Here is a 24,127-nt window from a genome sequence, read left to right as displayed (position 1 = left end):
ACAGAACTCATTAAAACCTCTGCAGCAAACAAAAAAGGCCTTGAAAACTTGCAGACATGGGTTGTTTCCTCGAAGACTGTACCGTGGTTCATAGTCCTTATAAATATCATGGTCGTTACAACAGCTCGAGAGAGCCAAGGTTATGCACAGTACGACAGAATGGATTAAAAGACACTTAGTGGATGTAACAAAATTTTAAGTACTGACATAACCATCTATCGGTAAATAACAAATATTGTCAGGTACCAAAATGTTCACATTATAGTAATTCTTGAGAAAACAGCGATGAGAAATTGCAATAAAAAAGAACTAAATTTTACGTCTACTTTATTTAAATATGCAGATATATACAGAGCACCGTTTGATTGGAATTACTGAAAGTTTAATTACTGCGTATTTATGATTGTGTCAATCGACAGCCTTCTCGTTCCTAGATGTGATGTCACATGAAGTAATTTTTTTCAATCAAAATATCATATTTTTATCTTAGTATCACATTTTTGAAACAAGTCACTCACTTTATGTACTTAATATGCTAAAATCCGGGGTTGACAAAGCGAAGAGAACCCATTGTGTGTCTTTGCGCTAAAACAGTAGTGTTTTCTCTCGGTATAATTTGAATACTGTGCATACTTACATACAGTAACCTTGTAGGTTTATTAGTTTTTTTTCTGAAGATTTAACTTGGACTTTCATTTTTTACTTATGTGTATGAATTTAGTGAAATAAAACCGTATTAAATACACGTACAGCACTAGACATGGTTAAGATTGAGATTTTTGTTTTATTATTTTTATGCTGTTGAGGATTTTTAAATGCTAATAAGAAAACATAAAGGGTAAGGTAAACAGTATCCGGGGTTTTACCATCCATCGTACATCATTCGTGGCTAATGTACTTGCAAGTAATTTTTTTTCTACTTTCTTGGCCGATGTATTTACAACAACAAATAGAGGTTGACTAAAAGTGGACAAACGTCAAAGTATTGCTATCCCATAGTAAAAGACATTTAAAAAAAATGTTCTGGTTGTTTGATCATGACTGGGTTTGTTTTTTATTTCCAAATGAAAGATATGGGTTTTCTTTATGGTTCTGACATACACAGATTGTAAGCTTTTGAGCTAGTATGCATAATACAACTCCTTTTATAATCAGATAAAGTAGGAAATTAAGAGACAGAAAAAAGTGCATACGAATATAAAATATTCAAACTTTCCGCCAACCGGAATTACATTCCTTCACAACCAAAACGAACTAATACATGCGTATAACATCTTAACCGCGTTCAACACCAAATAAATTTTCAAGTCATCCAAGTTTCAATTTGAAAACCTTGCACTAGTTCATATCAACTGCAAATGTATCCTATACATGAATGTAACTTAAAAAGACGATAATATAGCATGCAAACTATAACCAAGTTGTATGATACTCGTCATTAAGGTTGGAATCATTTTGGAATCTAACTTACTTCCCACCACACTTATTTCATTGTGTGTTAAATAGTCTGTAACGATTTTAATTAGAAATAACAAAAAAAATAAAACTAGCTTCTCTGATAACTATAGGAAAACAAGGCAGCACCATTTGTCTTCTCAGTGACTTATCGCCCTGCCCCCCGCTAGTCCAGCGGTAAGTCTCCGGATTAACAACGCTAAAATCAGGGGTTTGATTCCTCTCGGTGGGCCCAGCAGATAGCCCAGTGGGGCTTTGCTATAAGAAAACAAACAATACTTATCGGCTCCCAGTGGCTCAGCGTATGTCTGCGGACTTACAACGCTAAAAGCCGAGTTTCGATACCCCTGTAGGGAGAGCACAGATAGACCATTGTGTAGCTTTGTGCTTAATTCAAAACAACAACAACAGTAGCTTATTTTCGAATTACAAAAGTTATGGGTTACGTTTTTGGATATGAAACACTTTCCCCGGGACTGTGATATACAACTTTTATGTTTGTCTTATGGGAACTAAAGGTACTTTTAGCTTGTTAGGAAAAATATATCTGTGACATACAATGCATTTTATTATCTATTCTAGCGGAGCATCATTTGTTACACACCCCTAAAACTATAAATGTTCTTGTATTTTCATAATTTTTTCAGCGACATAAAGTGATCTTTATTAAGAACAAACATTTTTTTCTATAAGTATTTAACAAATGTTTTCGCTTGCTGCGACAAGTTATTTGTAATTTAATAAATATTGTTACAATAACTGTTCTTATCACTTGTTCATTGTTTAACAGAATAACTTCTCGATACCAGATCGAAGGCGAATATACGTATGCCCTTAAGAATACTATAGGCCCTATTATGATTTTTTTTTGGATGTTTGGCATGAACTGTTATTTTAACCTGTAGCTGTCTTGTGTCAGTGTCCTTCATTAAATACGTAAAAAAGATAATTGCAAAGTTGAAACCAAATCCTTTGCTTTCTTCCTCTTGTTTTTAGGTTCTGGGTATTAATTAGAACCTGTTCATATGTTACGTTATCAGAAGACCTGAGCACGCTTTTCACTAAGTTAATTTCTTCAACGTGCAAGGTTGGCACATATTCCAGCCACTCTATGCCATAACCATCATTCACTTTCCGAGCAGCTATTAAATCCACCATCCAACTAACTGACAAGCATTCTGCACGTAGTGCTACATTCTTAGTGGAATATAACGGATGACAGTGAGAAAGAGAGGGAAAAAATGATCCGTCAACAGTAAATCATAGCGTGTTCACTCCAACGTCGCCACAACCAGCTATTACACCAAGCGCCCATTTATTTTCACCTCATCAGGACTCGCATTCTTTCTACGTAATCACATACCCTATACGTAAAGTTTTAAAAAAATACGAGCGCTCAGTGACGGTTAACAAAGAATGACTGCTTAGTTTAAATCCATCTATCACTATTTTCCTTCTTTAAAAAAAAAATACTCTGTTGTCGGGATATTTTGAACTCGAAGAAAATGTGCAAACATTAACACATCCCCCCACAAAAAAACAACAATTGTAACGTAGGTTACAAAGAATGGACGAGGTAACTGAAGACGAATGTGACTTCATTCAAGCAGTGACTCAACAATGTTTGAGTGTATACTCCAAGCTTAATTTATACAAATTAATATTGTTTGTGGGTTTGTTATTGTTTTTCTTAGTGAAAAGCAACATAATGGGCTCTTTGCAAGGAATCGATCCCCAGATTTTATCGTTGTGAGTCCGTAAACATACCGCTGGCCCAATCGAAGGACGTTTTAGAGTTCTCACTAATTTTGACAATGCATCAAATGATATACTTACACTGATCGATTCAATTCAGTTTGCTTTATGGGAATGAATATGAACAAAATTAAATGCTAGTGCAACGAAATATTCGGCTGCAAGATAGCTGCATTTAGTATACTGTTACTTATTTTAAAAAAGGGATTGCTATAAATATACGGCAGAGTCTAGAGTTTTTATTCAAAACCTATCTGTGAACAATAAAGCTTAAAACCTCGAAAGAGGCTTATCACTTTTCCAAGAGGCCCGGCATGGCCAAGCGTGTTAAGGCGCTTGACTCGTAATCTGGGAATTACGGGTTAGAACTCCCGTCACACATACTCGCTATTTCTGCCGTGGGGGCATTATAAAGTTACGGTCAATCCCACTATTCGTTGGTAAAAGAGTAACTCAAGAGTTGGCGGTGGGTGATGATGACTAGTTGCCTTCCCTCTAGTCTTACACTGCTAAATTAGGGATGGCTAGCGCAGAAGCCCTCGAGTAGCTTTGCGCGAAATTCAAAACAAACAAACAAACTTTTCCAAGAGATTAAAACAGCATTCATTCAGAACAACCTGGAAAACGAACAAAAAATTTAAGAATACCTTGCTTAAAAATAAAAGAGCGTAACCTTAGATAAAATGGAGTGAATAACGAAATAATGTGGAATTTGAAGGTCTAATAACCGCAATGACATCACTTATACTTTAATGAATAAACACTGTCACAGGTAGTAACTTACGTTCAACTTTGATGACGTCATGACTTATTCCCTACAGTGTTCAAGTGGAAGCGTTAATACGTCATTTTTAAATATAAATAAGTACAGCAAAGAAATGAATGTTCAATGTCGAGTAATCTTGAATCATAGACAATTCTTGAGCAAATATAATACGTGCAATTTCTGTTGGAGAGTGGTCACGATACAGTGGATAACAACAATGAAGAACATGTCGACTTTGCAATCACGATGTGCACTGAGCCCCTAAGGTTCTCTGAAGCATAAATAAATTTAATTATAAGGTATATTCTTAATTATAACAGAATTAAAAATAAAAATTCACATATAACGTCTGAAAATAGTTATTAAAATTGACAGCAAGAATGACCAGGTAATTAATGCAGAGTACCGTACAAAATACACATAAAAAGGAAGAGATATGTTTCAAAATTTTGAAAAACACAGGATGAATTATATTACAGTCATTTAAGCTAAGGTTTTCGTTTATGATAATCAAAAGAAATTATTTTAAATCTGTTTGACGCTTATTTGCTTCGCTTACAGTAATCTCATACAAATTTGTACTTTCCATAGCAAAATTATACAATATTTTGTAATGCGAAATAATTGGTTCTCTCCTATAAGCGAGCCATTGTTGTGGCTTGAAGATTTGTAACGAAAAAATAATGCAGTTTAAAAGGTTGATTTATCTTTAATTATGGGGTCATTATTTAGTAACGCTCACCAAAAAGCACGTGACGTAACAACGCATATAAATTGCCTGTATTTTTATTGTTAGCTGCAAAGTTCAATGGGTTAGCTGTGCTCTGTCAACCGCGGGTATCAAAACCCGATTTTTAGCGTTATAAGATCTCTGTTTACCCTGAAACTTGTTTGTTTGTTTTTGAATTTCGCGCAAAGCTACTTGAGAGCTATCTGAACTAGCCGTCCCTAATTTAGCATTGTAAGACTAGAGGGAAGGCAGCTAGTCATCACCACCCACCGCCAACTCTTGGGCTACTCTTTTATCAACGAATAGTGGGATTGACCGTCACTTTATAACGCCCCCACGGCTGAAAAGGCGAGCATGTTTGGTGCGACCGGGATTAGAACCCGCGACCCTCGGATTACGAGTCTTCGCACCTTAACACGCTTGGCCATGCCGGGCCTACCCTGAAACACTGGGAGGCACAAGTGAATGGAGATCATATTCGTTAAACCACTTGATGAAAAATGTCTACGTAAATAATGGCATAAAATTATTAACCTGTATTTTATTAACCCATTTTTAATACAGAAAATACCTTGTTGTTGTTAAGAATACAAGCATAGTTATATTCCCTTCTTTTTTATGAATTGTTTACATAAAAAAAAATGCTGCAAAGAATTTTTTTTGGATAAAATTAATCGAGTCGGCCTGAAATCAATTTAAAGATAACAAAAACTTTGGTATTACACAAGTATTATTTTACTATACAATACTAGAAGTATCTTGTTTCTTGTCTGATAAAAATATCATGTTCCAAAACTTACATGTACATAAAGTTCAGAAAGCGCCATCTATTAAGTAGAAGAAATTCAGCACTGATTGTAGGAACACGTTGAGCAATATTGCTAATTACAGAAAGTCTGAGTTCAAGTGAAAGATTATTCTTAATTTACATATAAGAAACACTTCTTATATCACACACTACAATAATGAAATAGCAGAATTCTTACCTATAGAACAAAAAGCAACAAAAGTTTCGGCATGGTTTCTTGCCACATCTATTCCCTTAGCAAGAGGAAGCCTTTGGAGGATTGGTTCTATGAAATCATTTGGGGTGACTGCTGAAATATCCCATTTGAGCCTCCTAAGGACCAGGAGCTCCCAGTTCTACAACAACAAAACTCTACATTAACCATGCACGCAAATATAAAGATAAAGACAAACCGAATGTGAGAAAGCGTGTAAATATTAAGAACCTAACTAGATGGATTATTACTCAACTAGGTTAAAAGAACAGTTGAACAAACTGACTAGAAATACTTCATGTTACAGACTAATACTTTAGATAACTGAAACCTAAAATTTAAATTGCATTAAACCGTCCTGTTAGATGTCTCAGTTGTTAAAATCTTTAGCTGTAATTTTAACAGCGTCTATAAAGTGAGTTAAAAACGAAAATGTGACCATTATGAGTGATGTTTAAACAAATATAATAAAATAACAATACAGATTCCTACATGTACAATTTAAGCCTTTTGTTTATATGTATTAGTTTATTTTCAGTACGTCAAAAAAGAAATGACGAAAAACTTGTCTGACGAAACCTTAAAGCCGAAAAAAATACACAAGGTGCCCTTCTTTATCTTCAAATCCACCTCACAGGACTGAACATGGTTCTGTATATGCAGAGCGTACGTTATTTCTTTCAAACCAGTTTAACTCGCTAAGTGCACACTTACGCTGAATAAAAATCCTATTTACGCAACCACATTCCAAACCATACACTCGATCAAACACTTTTGTTTTGTTTTTTTTGCTTCATTTTCAGTCGACAAAGCTGATTCATCAGAGTGAAACTACAAAATTAACGCGTAAACTTGAACAATGCTCTCTTGTGATTAACATACAGAAATCTGCAACTGAATCCTGGCTTTAGTGTCTATGTTTTGTAGTTTTGTTTGTATTGGTCGTTCTTGGCCTAACCAGAAGAAATCTGTTGTTAACAGCACGAAGCGATACTGGTGAATAAAATATTTTGTTATGTCTGTCGCGGCTGACAGTGAGTCAAACCACAAGTGTTTCGGTAAAAGAGAAGTTTCACGAGGCAATCTCTCAGATAAAAGATTCGTTTTAAACTTCACAACAACGATTCAAGTGTTAGAGCTGAAATCAATCAGGATCAAGGTTGACAACCTTTGTATCTTCTAACAACCCTGCGACGTCCCAACTGGCGCTATCACACACATGTATCGATGATGTGCGCACCTACCCGAATGAATATCATTTTTAACGCACAAATTTTACTAGTGATCCTCGTGGCTGTTCATAAATGCTCGGTCTCGAAGACTAACCAATAGAGATAAATCAAGTGTGAATTACTAGAAAATTAACAGATACTTTTAATTAGAATAGTTGTAAAAAATCTAATTACTGTGATGAATCACTGAAACTCAATATAAACAGTAAATCAATGATATTTTTAAAATTGGCTTTAAGATATACCTGTTTTCGGTACCATGTGCCATTATGAAAATATAACGTTTCTTTCAAGGCAGGTGTTAACCACATGTTCTAACATATAATCAGCACGTTTAACACTTTGAGAGGTACCCACGGCAGTACTGAACACAGTAATTCTTTTTTCGACCACTATCAAAAGATTAACGAGAAGCAGTGTTATTGCCGTTGCTAGGTGATCGTCTCTCACCAACTGCGCTTTCCTAAAAGAACCAATTGTGCTAGTTTAAAATCGAAAGGTGCCGATCACCCCATTAAGGGTATACATGAGGAACACTATTACACAATACTCTGATAAAAGCTTTAGAAAAGCGCACGTGCTATGCCCGTGCTGGCATCGTGCTCCTCAATTCCAGCACTATAGAACAGATGGGCTTCATCTAAATAAGAAAGACTGTACACTTTCTCTGCTTTGGGTAACCCCGACTCTCTAACCTAACACAGACGTGGATTCAATAAAAAAATAGTAAAAAGGAGAATAGATGTTCTATCAAGACGCACCTTTCCCACATGTCATGGATGGGGGGGGGGGTCTTGAATGTCTTCCTTTTTTTTCCTTATAGACCGCTCAGCACTGAATTGAACTTAAACGAAAAGTATTTCTAAAGAATCTTGCCTCGTTTTAAGTATAGTCGCATGTCAGTTTCAAAGAGGCTAGTCCTTGCAGTATGTTTATCTTATACTAAAGCCATTCATACCAACCAGTGGGGTAGGCCTTCCGGTGCATAACCGTTCAAAGCTACACCGACCGTTGGAAGCAGCGTTGCTACGTTTTCTACATTAAGAATTACACAATTTTCCTCTTTCACAAGCTCAATAGACTGAATGAGCAACAACAATCAAAATAAAAAACAAGTCATATTTTGTGTGCGTCGCTGTATGTATCACTGAAACTCAATATAAAAAGCAAATTAATGACATTTTTTAAAATTAAATTTCAAATTTTTCTGTTTTCGGGACATGTGCCGCTTATAAAAATTTGCTTATTATACAATGTAATGCTGAGAGTAGCTCATGTTGTCTATAATATTACATAAATAACTAGTATCAAGCAGTAACCAAGAATATTGACAAAAAAATGGAGAAAAAATCTTTCTCCTTTCGCTGTTATTCCTCACGAGTATGTTTGCGCCCTACATTTACCGACAAAACAACAAGAACAATTGGTCATGATGTAAAACTTAGAAGCAAACTGAATATAAAAACAAAATGAACAATATTATAAAAAACATTACGCGAATTTGGTTATGCGCTCGCAAAGGCTGTTGTGGAGAACAGAAGTTCTTTGTAACTGCTTCTTTTCCTTTTCAATAACGCTGCTCAAGAGCTATCTATGCTAGTTGTCCTCGAGTTTGAACTGCTAGACTAGAGCGAAGGCAGTTAGACAGCAGCACCTACCGCCAACTCTTGTCTGACCAAACAAAGTCGCCCGCCAGTGGCACAGAGGTATGTCTAAGGACTCACACCGCTATAAACCGGGTTTCGATACCGTAGTGGGTAGAGCACAGATAGCCCATTGTGTAGCTTGGTGCTTAATTCAAAACAAACAAATCGAATAAAGTGATTTGAATGTAACACTTATAACTCGCCTACGGCTATAAAGTGCGAGCCACTTTTTTTTTCGGTGGTAATGAAACGCAGATCCATAGTCCAACCTTTTTGTACTTGTATATACACTATAGTTCAGCTGGTTTCTTATACTAATCCTGATTTTGCATTGGTTTGAATCTGTTTATATCAAACTATTGTTTCCTGCAATTAAAATATAACTGGGTATGCGATTTATTTTTTGTTCAGTGTTATCGTTTATTTCAAGCTCAGAGACTACCTCGAAGGTGAAACAGAAACAGAAAAAACGAAATAGATATATTTTGAATCTTCTTACGTATTCAACAATATTCTTATAAAATTAAAAAAATAGCAAATAGAAAGTGTGAATAATCAAAAGTTTGCACATCAAGTTAAGAAACACTCAGAAAACAAGGCCAATTGTTATCACTGGCCTGACATCTTTGTCGGCTCGAGCATGGCCAGGTGGTTAAGGCACTCGACTCATTATCTGAGGGTCGCGGGTTCGAATCCCCGTCGCACCAAACATGCTCACCATTTCAGCCGTGGGGATGTTATAATGTTTCGGTCAATCCCACTATTCTTTGGTGAAAGAGTAGCCCAAGAGTTGGCGGTGGGTGGTGATGACTAGTTGTCTTCCCTCTAGTCTTACACTGCTAAATTAGGGACGGCTAGCACAGATAGCCCTCGAGTAGCTTTGTCCGAAATTCAAAAAAAAAAAATTGTATAGAAAAATGTCATAGTGAATATTCACGGTTCTTTCATATTAGAATACAAAGCGTAAATCAAAGCCACAAATTATCAATATCGTTTGTTTTAAATTAAGTTACGCAATAATATCTGTGTTTTGCTCACCACGGTATTGAAGTCTGGTATCTAGAGTTGTACGTCCGCAGACATTTCGCTGTGCCACTCGGGAGCGTTACACTTCTGGTTTATCAACATTCAAAATTTGTGTAAATAGATTAAAGTAATGAATTTAACACCCACAGAAAAAAAAAGCAAAAACAAAAAACACGGATTTATTTTGACATGTGTCTGTGGATTATGTCCATTCTGTGAATGTAGAGTACTTAATATACAGAAACAAAACTCCTCATGCAATAAGTTTTAATTTTATGTTTCTCCCAAGGAGAAAAATATCAAAATGCATTTTAAAAAAGTATCTGAAAACAACAAATGAAGGATTTATTATTTTCTTGTTTCGATCTAAGAGTATCTACAGATACAGTTTATGTCTATTACACTCGGCTGCAGCAATGTACATACATATATTTTAAAAGAAACACGATATAAATGGAACGATAACCGAACAGCAGAGTTTTCATCAAGAATATATTTTCGTAGCGCAAAGCTACACAATGGACTATCTGTGTTCTTTCCACCGCAAGGAATCGAACCGAACATTTTAGCGTTGTGTCCGACAACTTACCGCTGATCCGCTGGGAGATCCAAATAATTAAGATACTCCGATGAGCTAGCGTCTGGCAGTACACAAGATGCATAGTTTTAAACATAGCCGATATCGCACGACGGAACAAGAGGAGACAGTTAGTCTGTGGTGACGTCATCAGAAGTTGGACTTGCGCGATCTTCTTAATGCTGATACTCATGGAATATGCTATAATATTGAGACGTATGCTATAAGCTTTCAGTAACGCTGACCCTGAACTTCTGCCTCTGAAACAAATATCATGAAAGTTTTTTCGTTCTTTGTTTTTCGTATTTCTATCCCGCGGTATCGCATGCTAAAAAGCTACTTAGTTGATTAGTTACAAAAGAAATTAACTGTTATTCAAGTACTCTTGCGTTATTATAAGAAGCTATAGTAATTCGTTAACTTTTTATTTCAACATTTCCATATAACGGATCGAGCCTGGTTCTGTATAACATAATTCAAACAGTGTTTTTAGTTCGTTTGGATTTCTTCTCGGAATAGCCAGGTGGTTATGGCACTCTACTCATAATCTGAGAGTCGCGGGTTCAAATCCCCGTCACACCAAAGATGCTCACCCTTTCAGCGGTGGGGGCGTTATAATGTGACGCTCAATCCCACTATTCGTTGGTAAAAGAGTATACCAAGAGCTGGCGGTGGGTGTTGATGACTAGCTACCTTCCCTCTAGTCTTACACTGCAAAATTAGGGACGGCTAGCGCAGATAGTCCTCGAGTAGCTTTGTCCGAAATTGAAAAAAAAAAATCTGGTAATGATTTGGGGGTGTATTTTTAATCAGACGACCCTGTCTTTAATGTACAACTTAAGCACCTAACTCTTCATTATTTTTAACCAATATTTAAAAAAAAAAAAGAAGCGCATTATAAGACTACGGTGTTTTCGTTATAAATCAAGGCTAATTTTATGTGTTATACTACTAATGTGTTTGTTTAACACTAGTAGTTATTATTACTCATCATTTAAGTCACTTCTCAAAAGCAGAAGAACATAGATACGAGATGCACTCACTGAATAAAAGAATTAACACCAGTTTTTTTTTATTCATTCAGTTAAGTCTATTTGAATGTTTTGAATATGATAACTTTAAAAAGTTGGAAAGTGGTGCTCGTAGTCGAACTGGGGTTGAACATGACTTTTAGCTCAAATATTCTAGACAAAGCCCAAAATCACCCTATATGATTTATTACCAGTTTGATCTAATCAAGAAGTCCGTAATTTCGATGTTCTGGGTTGCAACTGTATATATTTAGGTTAAATGCATGTATATATGACGACTTTTTGGTAAAATTTCTTTGTCAAATAATCTTTTCAACAACCCGTTCACATTTCTTAGGATATGAATATTTATATACAAGTATGTGTGCTCTCTCTTTTTTATAGAATAAACTTTAAAATTTCTCTTTACGAAGAAAAATCACACTTTTTCTATACCGTTTTAACGTCTTAGAAACCTCCGTTTAATGACATTCAAATAATTCACAAGCAACATAAGTATAAGTTCTGATTAAAAAGTCAACACACAAGATCACACCCAAAAGTGGTAATGGTTTTTCAAACGAGATCAAAACTCGGGAACTTTCAAATAGTGAACTATTCGAAAACACTCGAGTTTTAGGTCTCGTTTGAAAACCGTTACAACTAATATAAGTTTAAATAGCTATTGAGTACGATCATTTTCAGATACCTTTATACTATCAGTGCAGAGAAACCTGTTATCATAAAAACGTATGTCTAGAGTACTCGTGGCACAGCATAGCTAAACTTCTCTTGCTAGATTTAGTTCTAGAGATAATTTTCATTTTTCATCCAATTTAATTTGTGTATACATGTTATTATCAAGGTGGTTTATTTCAGGAACAAAAGGGAGGAAACAGATCAACTGACCAGAAAATTGGTGGTCGTGTTTATAAATAAATGAGCTCGACAAGGGCCTGTTTGTGTCTGTACTCAACCAAGAGAAAACGTTGGATACTTGGCCATAACAAAGGAAGTTCTTTATCAACAATTATATCAGTTGGGTCCCTGGCCTTTTTCATAGGGAACATCTAGCGTTGAAGGTTTCTAGAAGCGTCCAGTCAAACCACACTCACTCATCCTTATCTCATTAAACAATGTTAATTTGTATTCATGCAAGAAAAAGAAATACAGCAATGAGAAACTGTCCTTAGGCGAAGCTGACTACATCAACATATTGTACATTCGTGAAATACATATATACATTTTAGAATCGTTAAATTATCTATACATAACGAATGGTTTACGGCACTGAGCTGAGGTTGTTGATATTCAGTAAAAACATTTTTTTGAAGCAAGATTACTTATCAATGAACGAAATAATTCAGCTTGAAAAATCTAGTTAGCTAAAATCACACAGAGATAGTTATTTAGGAAATTAACAATAAAATACATTTTTATGGGGGGTATACATGTTCAGATTTTTGTCCAACACTGGCAAAGACCCAGTTTTCCATAATTGAGATGAAATCGATTATAATCGTATAAACCTCTCGCAAGAAATCATAACAATACTTGTTGTACTACACTGAGCGAAAGAGAAACATTTTTTCACCAATGCAAACACTACTAACCAGAAGTTCTTCCAAAGTGATGGAGTGGTCCGTGTAAGCACAGAGTTTCTCTGCTAAGATAGGTCTGGTTTGGCGTACCTTCGACGCCAAAAACAAACAAACTGCACCAACAAGTTGTAGTTGACTTTTTCGAATTTTCACAACAGAAAGAAACCTGTCCAAGCAATTAACGGCCAATGGGAAAACGTCTTGTTGGGACCGTTCTTCTTCACACACCTGAAAACAGAATAAGTTAGTACTGTGAATAAATAACTGACGGTAGCCGATATTTTATTTCAGCTTAAACTAAAGTAAAACAACTTTCTTACCTAGATATCATTAGTGTGAAGACATAGGTCATTAAAACATTATAGTATAAAATATACTTGCACAAGGCCACCAAAAGTGTTCTATTTCAAGAGTAAATAAAAACAAAATTAAGAATAGCAAATATTTTTTATTTCTTGCTTTTGTAGTTCATATGTTATGCTGTGTTGTATAAAAAAAAAGGAGTATATAATTCTTCTCGGGATTCATGGTATGCGCACACTTTGCTGACGTCACGGCAGTACCAATGACAATGTTAGGCGTCCTTTGTGTAACGTCATTTTAGTGTCTACAAAACAAATATAGAACACTGTATGGTAATACTAGTGACTAAAGTAGGTGACTCCTCCAGGCGTTCTTCAGCCACCTTTCGGAAAAATAAGTTATTAACTCATAGAAAAAAAAAAGTATTTTACACACCATTACCACTATCTACTGTAATACATTTCAATATAAAAACAAGCCCATGCATTTGTGCATTTTACAAACAGCTAAAGCATTTATTGAATATTTGCATGAGACAAAACAATGAATTTATACAACAGTCAAAGCAGATCATAGCACCTGTGATAAATAAATGTTAAAACCAAAAAACCAAAAACCTAATTACCTAAATTCAACTGGCCAAAATAAATAAATACATGTATATATAGATATATAATAATAATAATATACTCACATACATTTCAATAAAATTATTAAAAAATATCGGTAGGAAAAATGAGTTGAAAAATAATTGGAAGAAAGAAATATTCATACATCTTATACACTTTTAGGCAACTATTGTTAACCAAGAATCTGAAAGAAATAAACAGTTGCATCTTTTGCATCAAAATTATTGGTGAAGAGAACTGGGAAGAGATGTATATGTTATTTATATTTGAAAAAAGAACAAAAACTTGATCTATTTTACAAACAAAGATATGAAAAGAAACATTGTGAAAAATGCATGATTGCGACGTTGCGGTAAAAGAGAAAAACTGCAGAAATGTCGTGTTTTTGTTGTAAAACTTAGTGGATTGTGATAAGGAGTGCGTAGAGTGGAGAAACTGTGAAAGATGATTTGTGAAGTTTGGTGTAAATCTTCCTTTAAACATTTCGGAAGATAAAAGGGTAAGCGTTAAAAGTACTTCACTATTTAATCAAATGAGTTTTTGAGACGACTGTAGTGAATTAAGATTTTATATTTTACATAAAACTTATTCAGAAAAAATTGAAGTAAAAAAATAAAGGAAAACTAAATTCAATTTTGTAAAAGCGAAATGTATGTTTGTATGAATGTAGGTACACTATATTTGAAACCAAAAATTTTACAGGTTTTTTTCCAGACAAACGAGTGAATAAAAATAGTAAATGAAGCACAATTAACTGATAATGATATTTTAGTGAAAAAGTGCTGGGAATTAGTAATATATAACTGAATTTTAACTCTAATGCAAAAACCACAATTAACAAAAAAACACCTAAAATAATATGCAAGTTTATAGCACTGATTTTCTTTTGTTGGTTTGAACTATATCCTAATAGGAACCTTAATGGAACTTTCAATACTTTAAAACTAATTGTGTGACCAAATTTTTCATTTTTAATTGTTTTAGCATACATAACCATTAAAAGTTGATACTTTGAACATCAATAATTATCTGTGGGTTAAGTTATTTTATATTTTTTTGTGATGCTGTATGATATTTTCAATGTATGATTAAGGATTTAAAGAAAATAATTTTGAAATTGTTCTATCTAGGCCACTTAAGTAACCTGTAATTTAAACAATAGAATTACTGTTATTCGTCTATAAAATACGATAGGAAAATTTTTCAATAAGAATCTAAATTTTCCTCTCTATTTGAGCCTACACAACTATTCAAATTTTAAGCATGTTGCCTTGCCAATGGTGATGGCATTTGCTTTGACAATTTTTCAGAATAACAATTATGAATTCGTCCCCTAAATATAAAATGCGAAAAGAGGGAGCTTGTGTATTTCTGGACTGTAACGTAGATGTTATACAAACTGTCACGGTTTATACGGTGTGGATATCATACAAACTGTCATGGTTTATACAGTGTCGATATCATTGTTGCAGTTTCCTCATGTCCTTTCGTTTAATAATCAATGTTTATTTTTGAAAGTCTTAGTTTTAAATATTGTATGCGTTCACTAAAATAGCTCATCTCTACGCCAAGAATATGTTCAGCTTGCAAAGTTAGTGTAAAGGAAACGGAACAAATAAGAAGACTTGAAATTACAGAAACTTCTTTCAATACAGATTAGTGCTTTTTTTTCAGTTCCACGTTGTCTTGTTACTAAGATCAGTAAGGTGCTTAAGTTAAATAATTTGTTGTTGTTTCGACTTGTTTTTTTCCTCAGACTTTGTTAATGTTGAAAAAGCGTAAAACATTTGAAATGAAGTGTATCGAGCCCAGGATAATCTGACAATTTTATTGTTCCCGTTCGTAACGAAAAAATGAGTTATGAAAATGGACAATTCTGATTTTCCGTGAATGACCCTAAATAAGAAAGTCGTCGTATAAATCAATGGAAAATTATTTCATGAGTTAGGCTAAAACGTATACGTAGAGTAATACACAAGAGAAATGAATATCCTGTTCTGCAGAAATGTTTTACTACTTTAAACTTTGGACTTTGAAATTGTATTCTAATTCTATGCTCAAAACTAAAAACAAGGACAACTTGGCTTCTAGTTGCCTAACGAATTATATGATTTGATTATGACGTGTTTTACATTTTGTATTGTGTAGTATATTCTACTTTACAATGAACAGGAAATATTAATTATATACGTAAATGTATATAAAATATTAGGATGTAACTACTATAGCTCCATTAATGAATAAGGTATCGTTTGAGAGACACTTTTTTCATAAATTGTGTTAATAAAAGTGAAATAAAGTGTTGTTCGGTTCGTTTGCAGTATCAATTTCGAACGGTAATATTATAAACCTAAAATACCCATTTAGCTTGAAAGGTAACTTATGCGACATGGGTTAAAGTGGCCAGGTTGGAGACCTCAAGGTTAAAACGTAACTGTTTGTACTTTTCAGTTTCTGAACGGGGTGACCAATCAATAACATTTGCTGCCTTTTTGACTATCACTTTTATGAACCGCTCACGTATTCAACGGTATATCGTAGACTTAAACTTTGGACCTTCGTTGACGCAGCCTAGCATGCTAATCACTTGGCCACACCCAGATTTTAGTAACGATTTCAAATCAAGGCATTGCAGTTCTAGCCTCCCCATCAGTATAACAAATATCATTTTTTGGCATTCTTAACAAAGTGGTAAGTTGCACAATTGCTTCGGTTAATTTTTTAATCCTTAATAACGCGCTGCATTTCTTCAAAAATTCTTACAATTTAAAAATACTTAATTGGTACTATTGGCTACACATATTGTTCTACAAACAACTCATCAAAATAAATTATATACCATAAACAATAAACATTGCATTCACATAGCTTTCTCCACAGTAAGTACTGCACTAAGTCTGTAAAAATTATTTTACTGAATGGGTGTCTTTTGAGTACTCCAGAGTATGCCCATTCAGTATAGTGTTATGTATGTTCAGTTTTTTATAATATTAGGAGGTTTATCATCCACATTTCATAAACTTTTGTTGACTTTATTTAAAAAAAATACATAATTTAAAAGAAGCATGCGTTATATATTAGTTTAAAATTAGAAACCTTAATTTCCTTAAAATCAATACGTAAATAATATGTATATCTAGTTTTAGGTATTAATTTCATGTATGAAGGTAAGGTTAAAACATCTTACCTCCCACATCCAAGTTGTAACTACTTTTCTCATGTAGGGTTTGAGCTCCTTCTGAAAACAATTAAAATAAGATGACGTAACAGTATATCTATCTTCCAATCGCAGCGAATTTTGTAGAACTTGATCAGTATACAACACAGGGTCTTGATATCCTTTTGTCTCTGCTTCCTTCAAACTTCCCTCGCAGCATAGAAGTTCCATCCCTTCTCGATATATCGGTACCTGTTGTGAGAAGTCACAGCGTATTCAACTTTCAAGGAAAACCTGACACTACTGAGAAGCCACGTTAACTATTTTGGGAGTGTCATGTTGGACCCTTAATTCTGGGAAAAAGTGTACTAGAACACTAGCGACAAAAGGCTTGTGTTGCTAATGGTAGCACCAGGTTAGAGGACTTGATATAATATATATATATATATATATATAAAGAACGCTGGAAGATTAACTGAGCGAATAATCGTCTAGTATCGGGTACAGTTAGCTACTCACTGGTGCCTTTGCAGAAAGACTTAAAATGTTCTAGAACCCGGGATCAGCCTCTGTGGCAAGTTGCTATTGAAAGAGGCTCCAGCCTACCGCCTTTTTCTCGACGTATCGTATTCGATTACCACCTCGATGAGAAGCGGGTTACAGAGTTATCATCTTAACAAATCAGCTGATCGCAGGATGTGTTCAACGACTGCGCAGTAATTGAGCCCTCCTACCACACTCTTATTTGTCCGATGGCCTGTCTATCAACAATAGTCTGGCGGCTGTTGTACACTTGTATTTCTAAAGTTTGCCGCTCACTGTATTGCATGTGATACTTGAGCTAGACATTGTTTGTATATGCTTGCACACACATGGACGGACAAGTGTGGAATACCGCAGCGTTTCTTTGCAAAGTGGTAATTAAAAAGTAGAAACCGAAATCAATGGCCTTTGGTTATTAATCAATAAACAAACCGAATCATCCTATATACTTCTTGACTTTTTCCACTTAATCTGGAAATAATCAATTTAAAAGTGGTGTTTTAATGCACTGGTACTATATAAACCTTCAATTGAGTTTTAAAATATATTTATATTCTCGTGATACAGACAAAGTATGAATATCTTATACGGTGTAGTGACAAACATGAAACAAGTTAGTACAAAATACAAGTATAAATGAGACATGAAGAATGCTATAAGCATAAAAACATCATTATTTACTGTACTGTAACGACAAACAAGAGACCATGCATCATTATTTACTACCTTGTAACGACAAGCAAGAGACCTTGCATCATTATTTACTGTACTGTAACGACAAACAAGAGACCATGCATCATTATTTACTACCTTGTAACGACAAGCAAGAGACCTTGCATCATTATTTACTACATTGTAACGACAAACAAGAGACCATGCATCATTATTTACTACCTTGTAACGACAAGCAAGAGACCTTGCATCATTATTTACTACATTGTAACGACAAACAAGAGACCATGCATCATTATTTACTACATTGTAACGACAAGCCAGAGACCTTGCAGTACGTACAATACAAATTTAACGAGATGAATAATATGGACACAGTGAGATTTTGAACCTACTTTACTGTAGCCCCAAAGTTGAAGCCAATATGTGAAGAATGATGTGGACACAATGACATTTTGTACATGCTATATTGTAGCTACAAAGCTGAAGCCAATTTATGAACAATGATATAGACACAATGACATTTTTTATCTACTATATTGTAGCACAAATTTGGAGCCAATTTGTGAGGAATGATGCAGACATAATGACATTTGAATCTGCTATAGGTTAGCGAGAAGAACTATTTCTTATAGATCTGTAAATATAACGTGAGGAATATTGTAAAGACAATACTCTTGTTTCAATAATGTTTCATTGAAACATATATGTTTCAATAATCTCTTTAGAATGTATAAAACGCGCAGCAGTGGTATAATGTACAATAAGATATCAGATATTTATTAAAATATCTATAGAAAATACATTTAAAGACCAAATTAATCTATTTATTTTTAAATTCCACGAATTATTGTTTCAAATAAAATGTATATTTTCAAACTGATTCCACTGATCTCAGTATCATTGTTGGAGCTGACTCTGTCAAATCCAATAAACTGTCTCAATTCAGAAGTGTCAAAATTAAAATAATCGGTCTATTTTGCATTGGAAGTTTAGTTTCTTGAGTGCGTGTTTTACTGCATTTCTTGAAAGGTCACGTGCCAGGGAAAACTAATACTCCACATTCTTTGCCCTCAGCAATGACTGCACCAACAAATCTGTTTAGTTACAGACCTGGTGGGTAGCAGCAACTTGTGCATGATGTTTCATATAATAACATTTCTTCCTATTACAGTAATTCTTGGTATTTATGTTAATAATGCCTAATGATAAAACTTGAGACCATGAACTTTGATATTTTATGGGGATCAAGATGGCGTTTATTATGACTTTTATTGCAGCCTATGTAAGTGAATCAACTATTTTTAATGTCTTTTTTTATATAAGGATATTAAAATATTTGGATTTCACGGTGGAGGAATATTTTTATTTCGCTACAAAACATAGTGTTCATCGTTTACTTTACTGTTAATGGTGCCATATTTGAGTGTAAGAAGTATTTTCATGTTTTTAATAATTAAAAGCATTTATATATTGTAAGGTGTGTAGTTTTTTTACTTTACATAGATACAACACTAAATAAAACAATTATAAACATTCGTCTCTATGTATAACTGAATCATCGTCATTATTCGATTCTTTGTGGTTAGGTAAAGCGTATATAGCCTGTGGTATTCCCTGTGGTTACATAGAGAGCACATACAGAGTGCAGTTTTGCGCTCGACCGAACAAACTACCTGATCAGTTGTTATTTTTATTATTTTATAAAAAGTGTGATGGTGAGGAAGTCGTTGCACGTATGTGTGTGTATATATGTACGCCTGTATATTAATAAAATAGACTGCAACTAATTATGTTGGAGTACTTTAGTCTTAACTAAAAGTGAAAATTATGAAACGTTGAGGTGTTTAAAGAATGAGAAACGTATGGGAATAAAACAAAGCTTAAGCATATATACATGGGAGAGGAGGCATAATTATTAACTGTTATAAAAGCTGTTCAATATCTTCAACTGGCTACGTATTTAATTATTACTATTGTATGTGTGGGGGAAACTCGTGCTTTGCACACGAAATATTTTTTGGTTGTCATATTTTGTATTTTAGTGTGAAAAGGGATATAAAATGTAAAGGTACTACTGTGTATTTAATATAATTAAAATACTTAAGTAACCTCCCTAGACTACACACATATGAGGTTATATACGAATCTGATCGCTGTGCAGAGCGTCTCAATGGCTGCGAGTTAAATCGAAGTGAGTTAAACTTATTCCACAACAGTTGTTACCACCAAACACCTCTAATACAAAACACATTTTGAAACAAAGGGTCTGATGAAAAACGTCATACCGATTGACTTAGCTAGTGGTAAGACATTAAATCTAGCAACACTTTCAAAACCCAGGTATCCAAGGAAAGTACCGGCACTCTTAAGTGTCTATTAACAAATGAAGAAATTCACCCATTAATCTTTAACGCATGAGCTCTGCTGTTTGAGAGGTGGCTCTGAGGGACAACAGATCCATTGCTCAAATACTATTTCCTTTGCTACTGCATTACTTTATCTACACCCACTTCTTCTTTTCGCATATGGCGACGTCACCCGAACATCCGTACCCCTAATTTCAATTTTTTGATAGTTTAGGGAAATTTAGAAAAGCTTTACGTGCACACATGCAACTCTTTTAATTATATAATTTCTGCCAAAGAGGCACTATTCTGAAACTACATCTTACAACAATCCAGAAGAAACCCTCAGTGTACATCACGAACCTTCCAATTTTAAGAAGGTTGAAACGATATCAGGATTTACTTTGGATTAGATACTCGTATTATAAACGTACTTTCAGGAGTGTGAATCATCTGCCGTGGTACTTTATATTGCTTTTAAAAAGTATTAAATTGCTCTTAAAACGTTGCATAGAGCGGAGTTATTAACCTCTTATTGAGGCCACCTTTATGTTACTTTTATGTTAAGGATTTACTGCATACCAGTTAATGGGTCTTATTATCGTCTTAAACAAATTCGTTTGTTTGTTAAGCATGTAACTGCGTAAATGGCTCTCTGCGCTATGTTCTTCGTTGAGATCGAACACCAAATATTAATGGTAAAATGACGTATTAGAAAAAGCAAGATTCCAATTTAAAAATAAATATATTTCTACAACAATGGTTCAGGACAAGAACAAGTGTTTATGGGAACTCTAAATGAGGTATGAATTATTGCTTACGTATTGTTGCTTTCATTAGTAATACTGGTTTACTACGTGGGATATTAAATTCAATTACTTTTGATTTATTGTTTATAATTATACTTTTATTATAAAGTTTGTTTTGTACTGTTAGCAGATTTTTTTTTTTTTTATTTAAGCCTAACCTAAGTCCTATAAGATGACTGATAGTACATTAATGTATAAGTGTGAGTGGTTAAAGTAACTTCAACCAGTTAACAAACTAAGGTTTATACATTTGTTACTAACTGTGATTGTTAATCACATTATTGAAACACACATATAATGTTTCTTCTCTTAAGAGTTAATCATTTTTACATCAAAATTTAGAAACAAGAAAGCATCTTTAAAGTAAAATATTTTAGGTAGAAACGCTCACAGTTTTTAAGGGGTATTCAGGTTTAGGTATTAGGAATCATAAAAGTGCACTAAGAAAAATTTATAATACAGGAGAGAGATGTTTCATCTTTTAACTAATTTAAATTTTGTATCATGATGTATTCTGCATTAGCCTAATAAAAATACCTTTTAAACAGGAAAAATTTGCTACAGAAATTATTCCATTACAGTATTATCAAGATACGAGTCCTGTAAAACAAATAAAAGAAGTGCACGTTAGTAAAATATTAATCATAATTATATTCATACAAAGAGACTAAATATCACACTGGGAAAAGATTCGGACAGTTAGCCCAGGTGACAAAGAGTGATAAATGCGTATTCCAAATTTTCCAGGTAAATGTACTTTTTATTTTTAATCTCGGATGTAAGATTCCCTAACTCGACTTCAGGGTTAATATGGATCAAAGGTCAATAAAGTTGGTCGTATGAGAAAAAAGTAGTATGTTATTGGTTTGTTTTGAATTTCGCGCAAAGCTACTCGAGGGATATCTGCACTAGCCGTCCCTAATTTAGTAGTGTTAGACTAGAGGAAAGGTTGCTAGTCATCACCATCCACCGCCAACTCTTGGGCTACTCTTTTACCAACGAATAGTAGGATTGACCGTCACATTATAACGCCCCCACTGCTGAAAGGGCGAGCGTGTTTGGTGTGACGGGGATTCGAACCCGCGCCTCTCAGATCACGAGTTGAGCGCCGTAACCGCATGGTCAGGCCGAGCCATATTGTTGGAATTAATGTTAACTACAGCTTTAACTGATACTTTTCAGTGTCGCATTGTTTTAATAAACGATCGCATATCTACCATTCAAAGTAATAGTCAGAAGTCAGACATTATAGTTCCTCTCGTCTACTTACGTCACCTAACTTCTACGGAACTAGTTGAGAGATCTGTACAAGTTCGTCCACTGCAGCTGCTTGTACTATAGAGACCGTAACGTCAGCAAGTGTATTTTAAACCATAGTAATACTATTGGCATTGGGTACAGCAGACACAGTGTGGCTGACATACTATTACATGTATATTCCCTTCTTTATTTTCAATCATTAGTTCTTAGAAACACATGGATACAATATTTGTAGTTATATTTTATCATGAATAGCATTTCGGGTGTACTCTATCTTTGCCACTGAAGATTGGATGAAGTGAACAATTTACATTTGTCAAGTGGAACAGAATAAATTTTATTTGCTTAACTGTTAGTTGCAACGGAGAAAAAATAACGCGCATGATCACAGGTCAACTAATATTGGAACATTTCTTGAGTTTTTAAAATAAACCTCCAGGAGCTTAAAATTGAACTTGATATGGAGTAGTTAATTATCTTCTTATTTATTTCCGTAAAAAATATATAACAAGTAAAAAGTGCAGGGTCTGTCCGACACAAAACAACACGATGCACTAACTGACATGTTCTGCCAAACTTTTGGCAGAATTTGTATACTATGAAAACCGTAAGTATTCGAAACTTTAGTTCCAAAGCTATTTTTCATAACTCAGTCAATGGCACATCTGATAATAAAAGTCAGGCCGGAGGATTTTTTTACGAATAAATATTCCCTTTCCCCGACCCAAAAGTACACTTTGGCCCTGCCCGATTTTGTCTGATTTTTAGGAGATTGTAGAAGAGTTATGCCAAAAGAAAAAAAACAAACGAAAGAGAGAAAGAAACATGGGAAACCATGTGGTACAATTTTTCCGTTTCGGTGATATTTCTGGTTATTTCCGTTAGACTTAATATGACTTAGCTAGGGAACGTTCAATTCACAGAAACAGAAATGTATTGATAGAAAGGTTGTTATAATTCATGATGCTCATGTTGAATTAGGTTGTTATAATACATGATGCTCATGTTGAATTGTGCTTTAAGACACCGTATGTACCTTTTACAGTCAAAGAAAGTGGCATCGTTAATAATGATTCTTGATCGTTATATTCATACATACAGACTAAATAGTACATTCCTGAAAAAAAGATGTTGGTTGTTGACAAAGACGATACAATATAGAATATTGTATGCATATTCTAAACTTCTCAGGAAATCAATACTTTTCATGGATCAAACTTGGGTGTAAAATGGTGTGAAAACTATGAAATGAAGACAGTGAATCATCACTTTGGCTGAAGAGGTTTAATCATTGCTTGAAGACAGTAGTTCTAGATATATCTTATAAATTCATAATGTATAAACATTGTTATAAATAAGAAATGTCCCAAGACAATATTTTTAGTTTTTGTTTTTTGGAATTTCGCACAAAGCTACTCGAGGGCTATCTGTGCTAGCCGTCCCTAATTTAGCAGTGTAAGACTAGAGGGAAGGCAGCCAGTCATCACCACCCACCGCCAACTCTTGGGCTACTCTTTTACCAACGAATAGTGGGATTGACCGTTACATTATAACGCCCCACGGCTGAAAGGGCGAGCATGTTTAGCGCGACGGGGATGCGAACCCGC

The 24,127-nt window shown here is 34.4% G+C and overlaps 1 protein-coding gene across 1 annotated transcript in view; it reads right to left on the bottom strand.

Moving 5' to 3' along the window:
* LOC143225566 (G1/S-specific cyclin-D2-like) overlaps positions 1-17,551 on the bottom strand; it is a 35,631-nt gene extending 18,080 nt beyond the window's left edge. Inside the window, exons 1-3 of the mRNA XM_076455263.1 lie at positions 16,919-17,551; positions 12,812-13,027; positions 5,693-5,849 (exon numbers count right to left, since the gene is read on the bottom strand). Coding sequence (XP_076311378.1) covers positions 5,693-5,849; positions 12,812-13,027; positions 16,919-17,119 — 574 coding nt within the window. The 5' untranslated portion in view covers positions 17,120-17,551. The remainder of the gene's footprint in view (positions 1-5,692; positions 5,850-12,811; positions 13,028-16,918) is intronic.
* Between the last annotated feature and the right edge of the window lie 6,576 nt (positions 17,552-24,127).

Source organism: Tachypleus tridentatus, chromosome 9 (genome assembly GCF_004210375.1).
Source record: "Tachypleus tridentatus isolate NWPU-2018 chromosome 9, ASM421037v1, whole genome shotgun sequence".
In the NCBI taxonomy this organism is placed as follows: Eukaryota; Metazoa; Arthropoda; class Merostomata; order Xiphosura; family Limulidae; genus Tachypleus; species Tachypleus tridentatus.
Note: the sequence above shows the minus strand (reverse complement) of the source record. Positions and strands in the feature narration are given on the sequence as shown.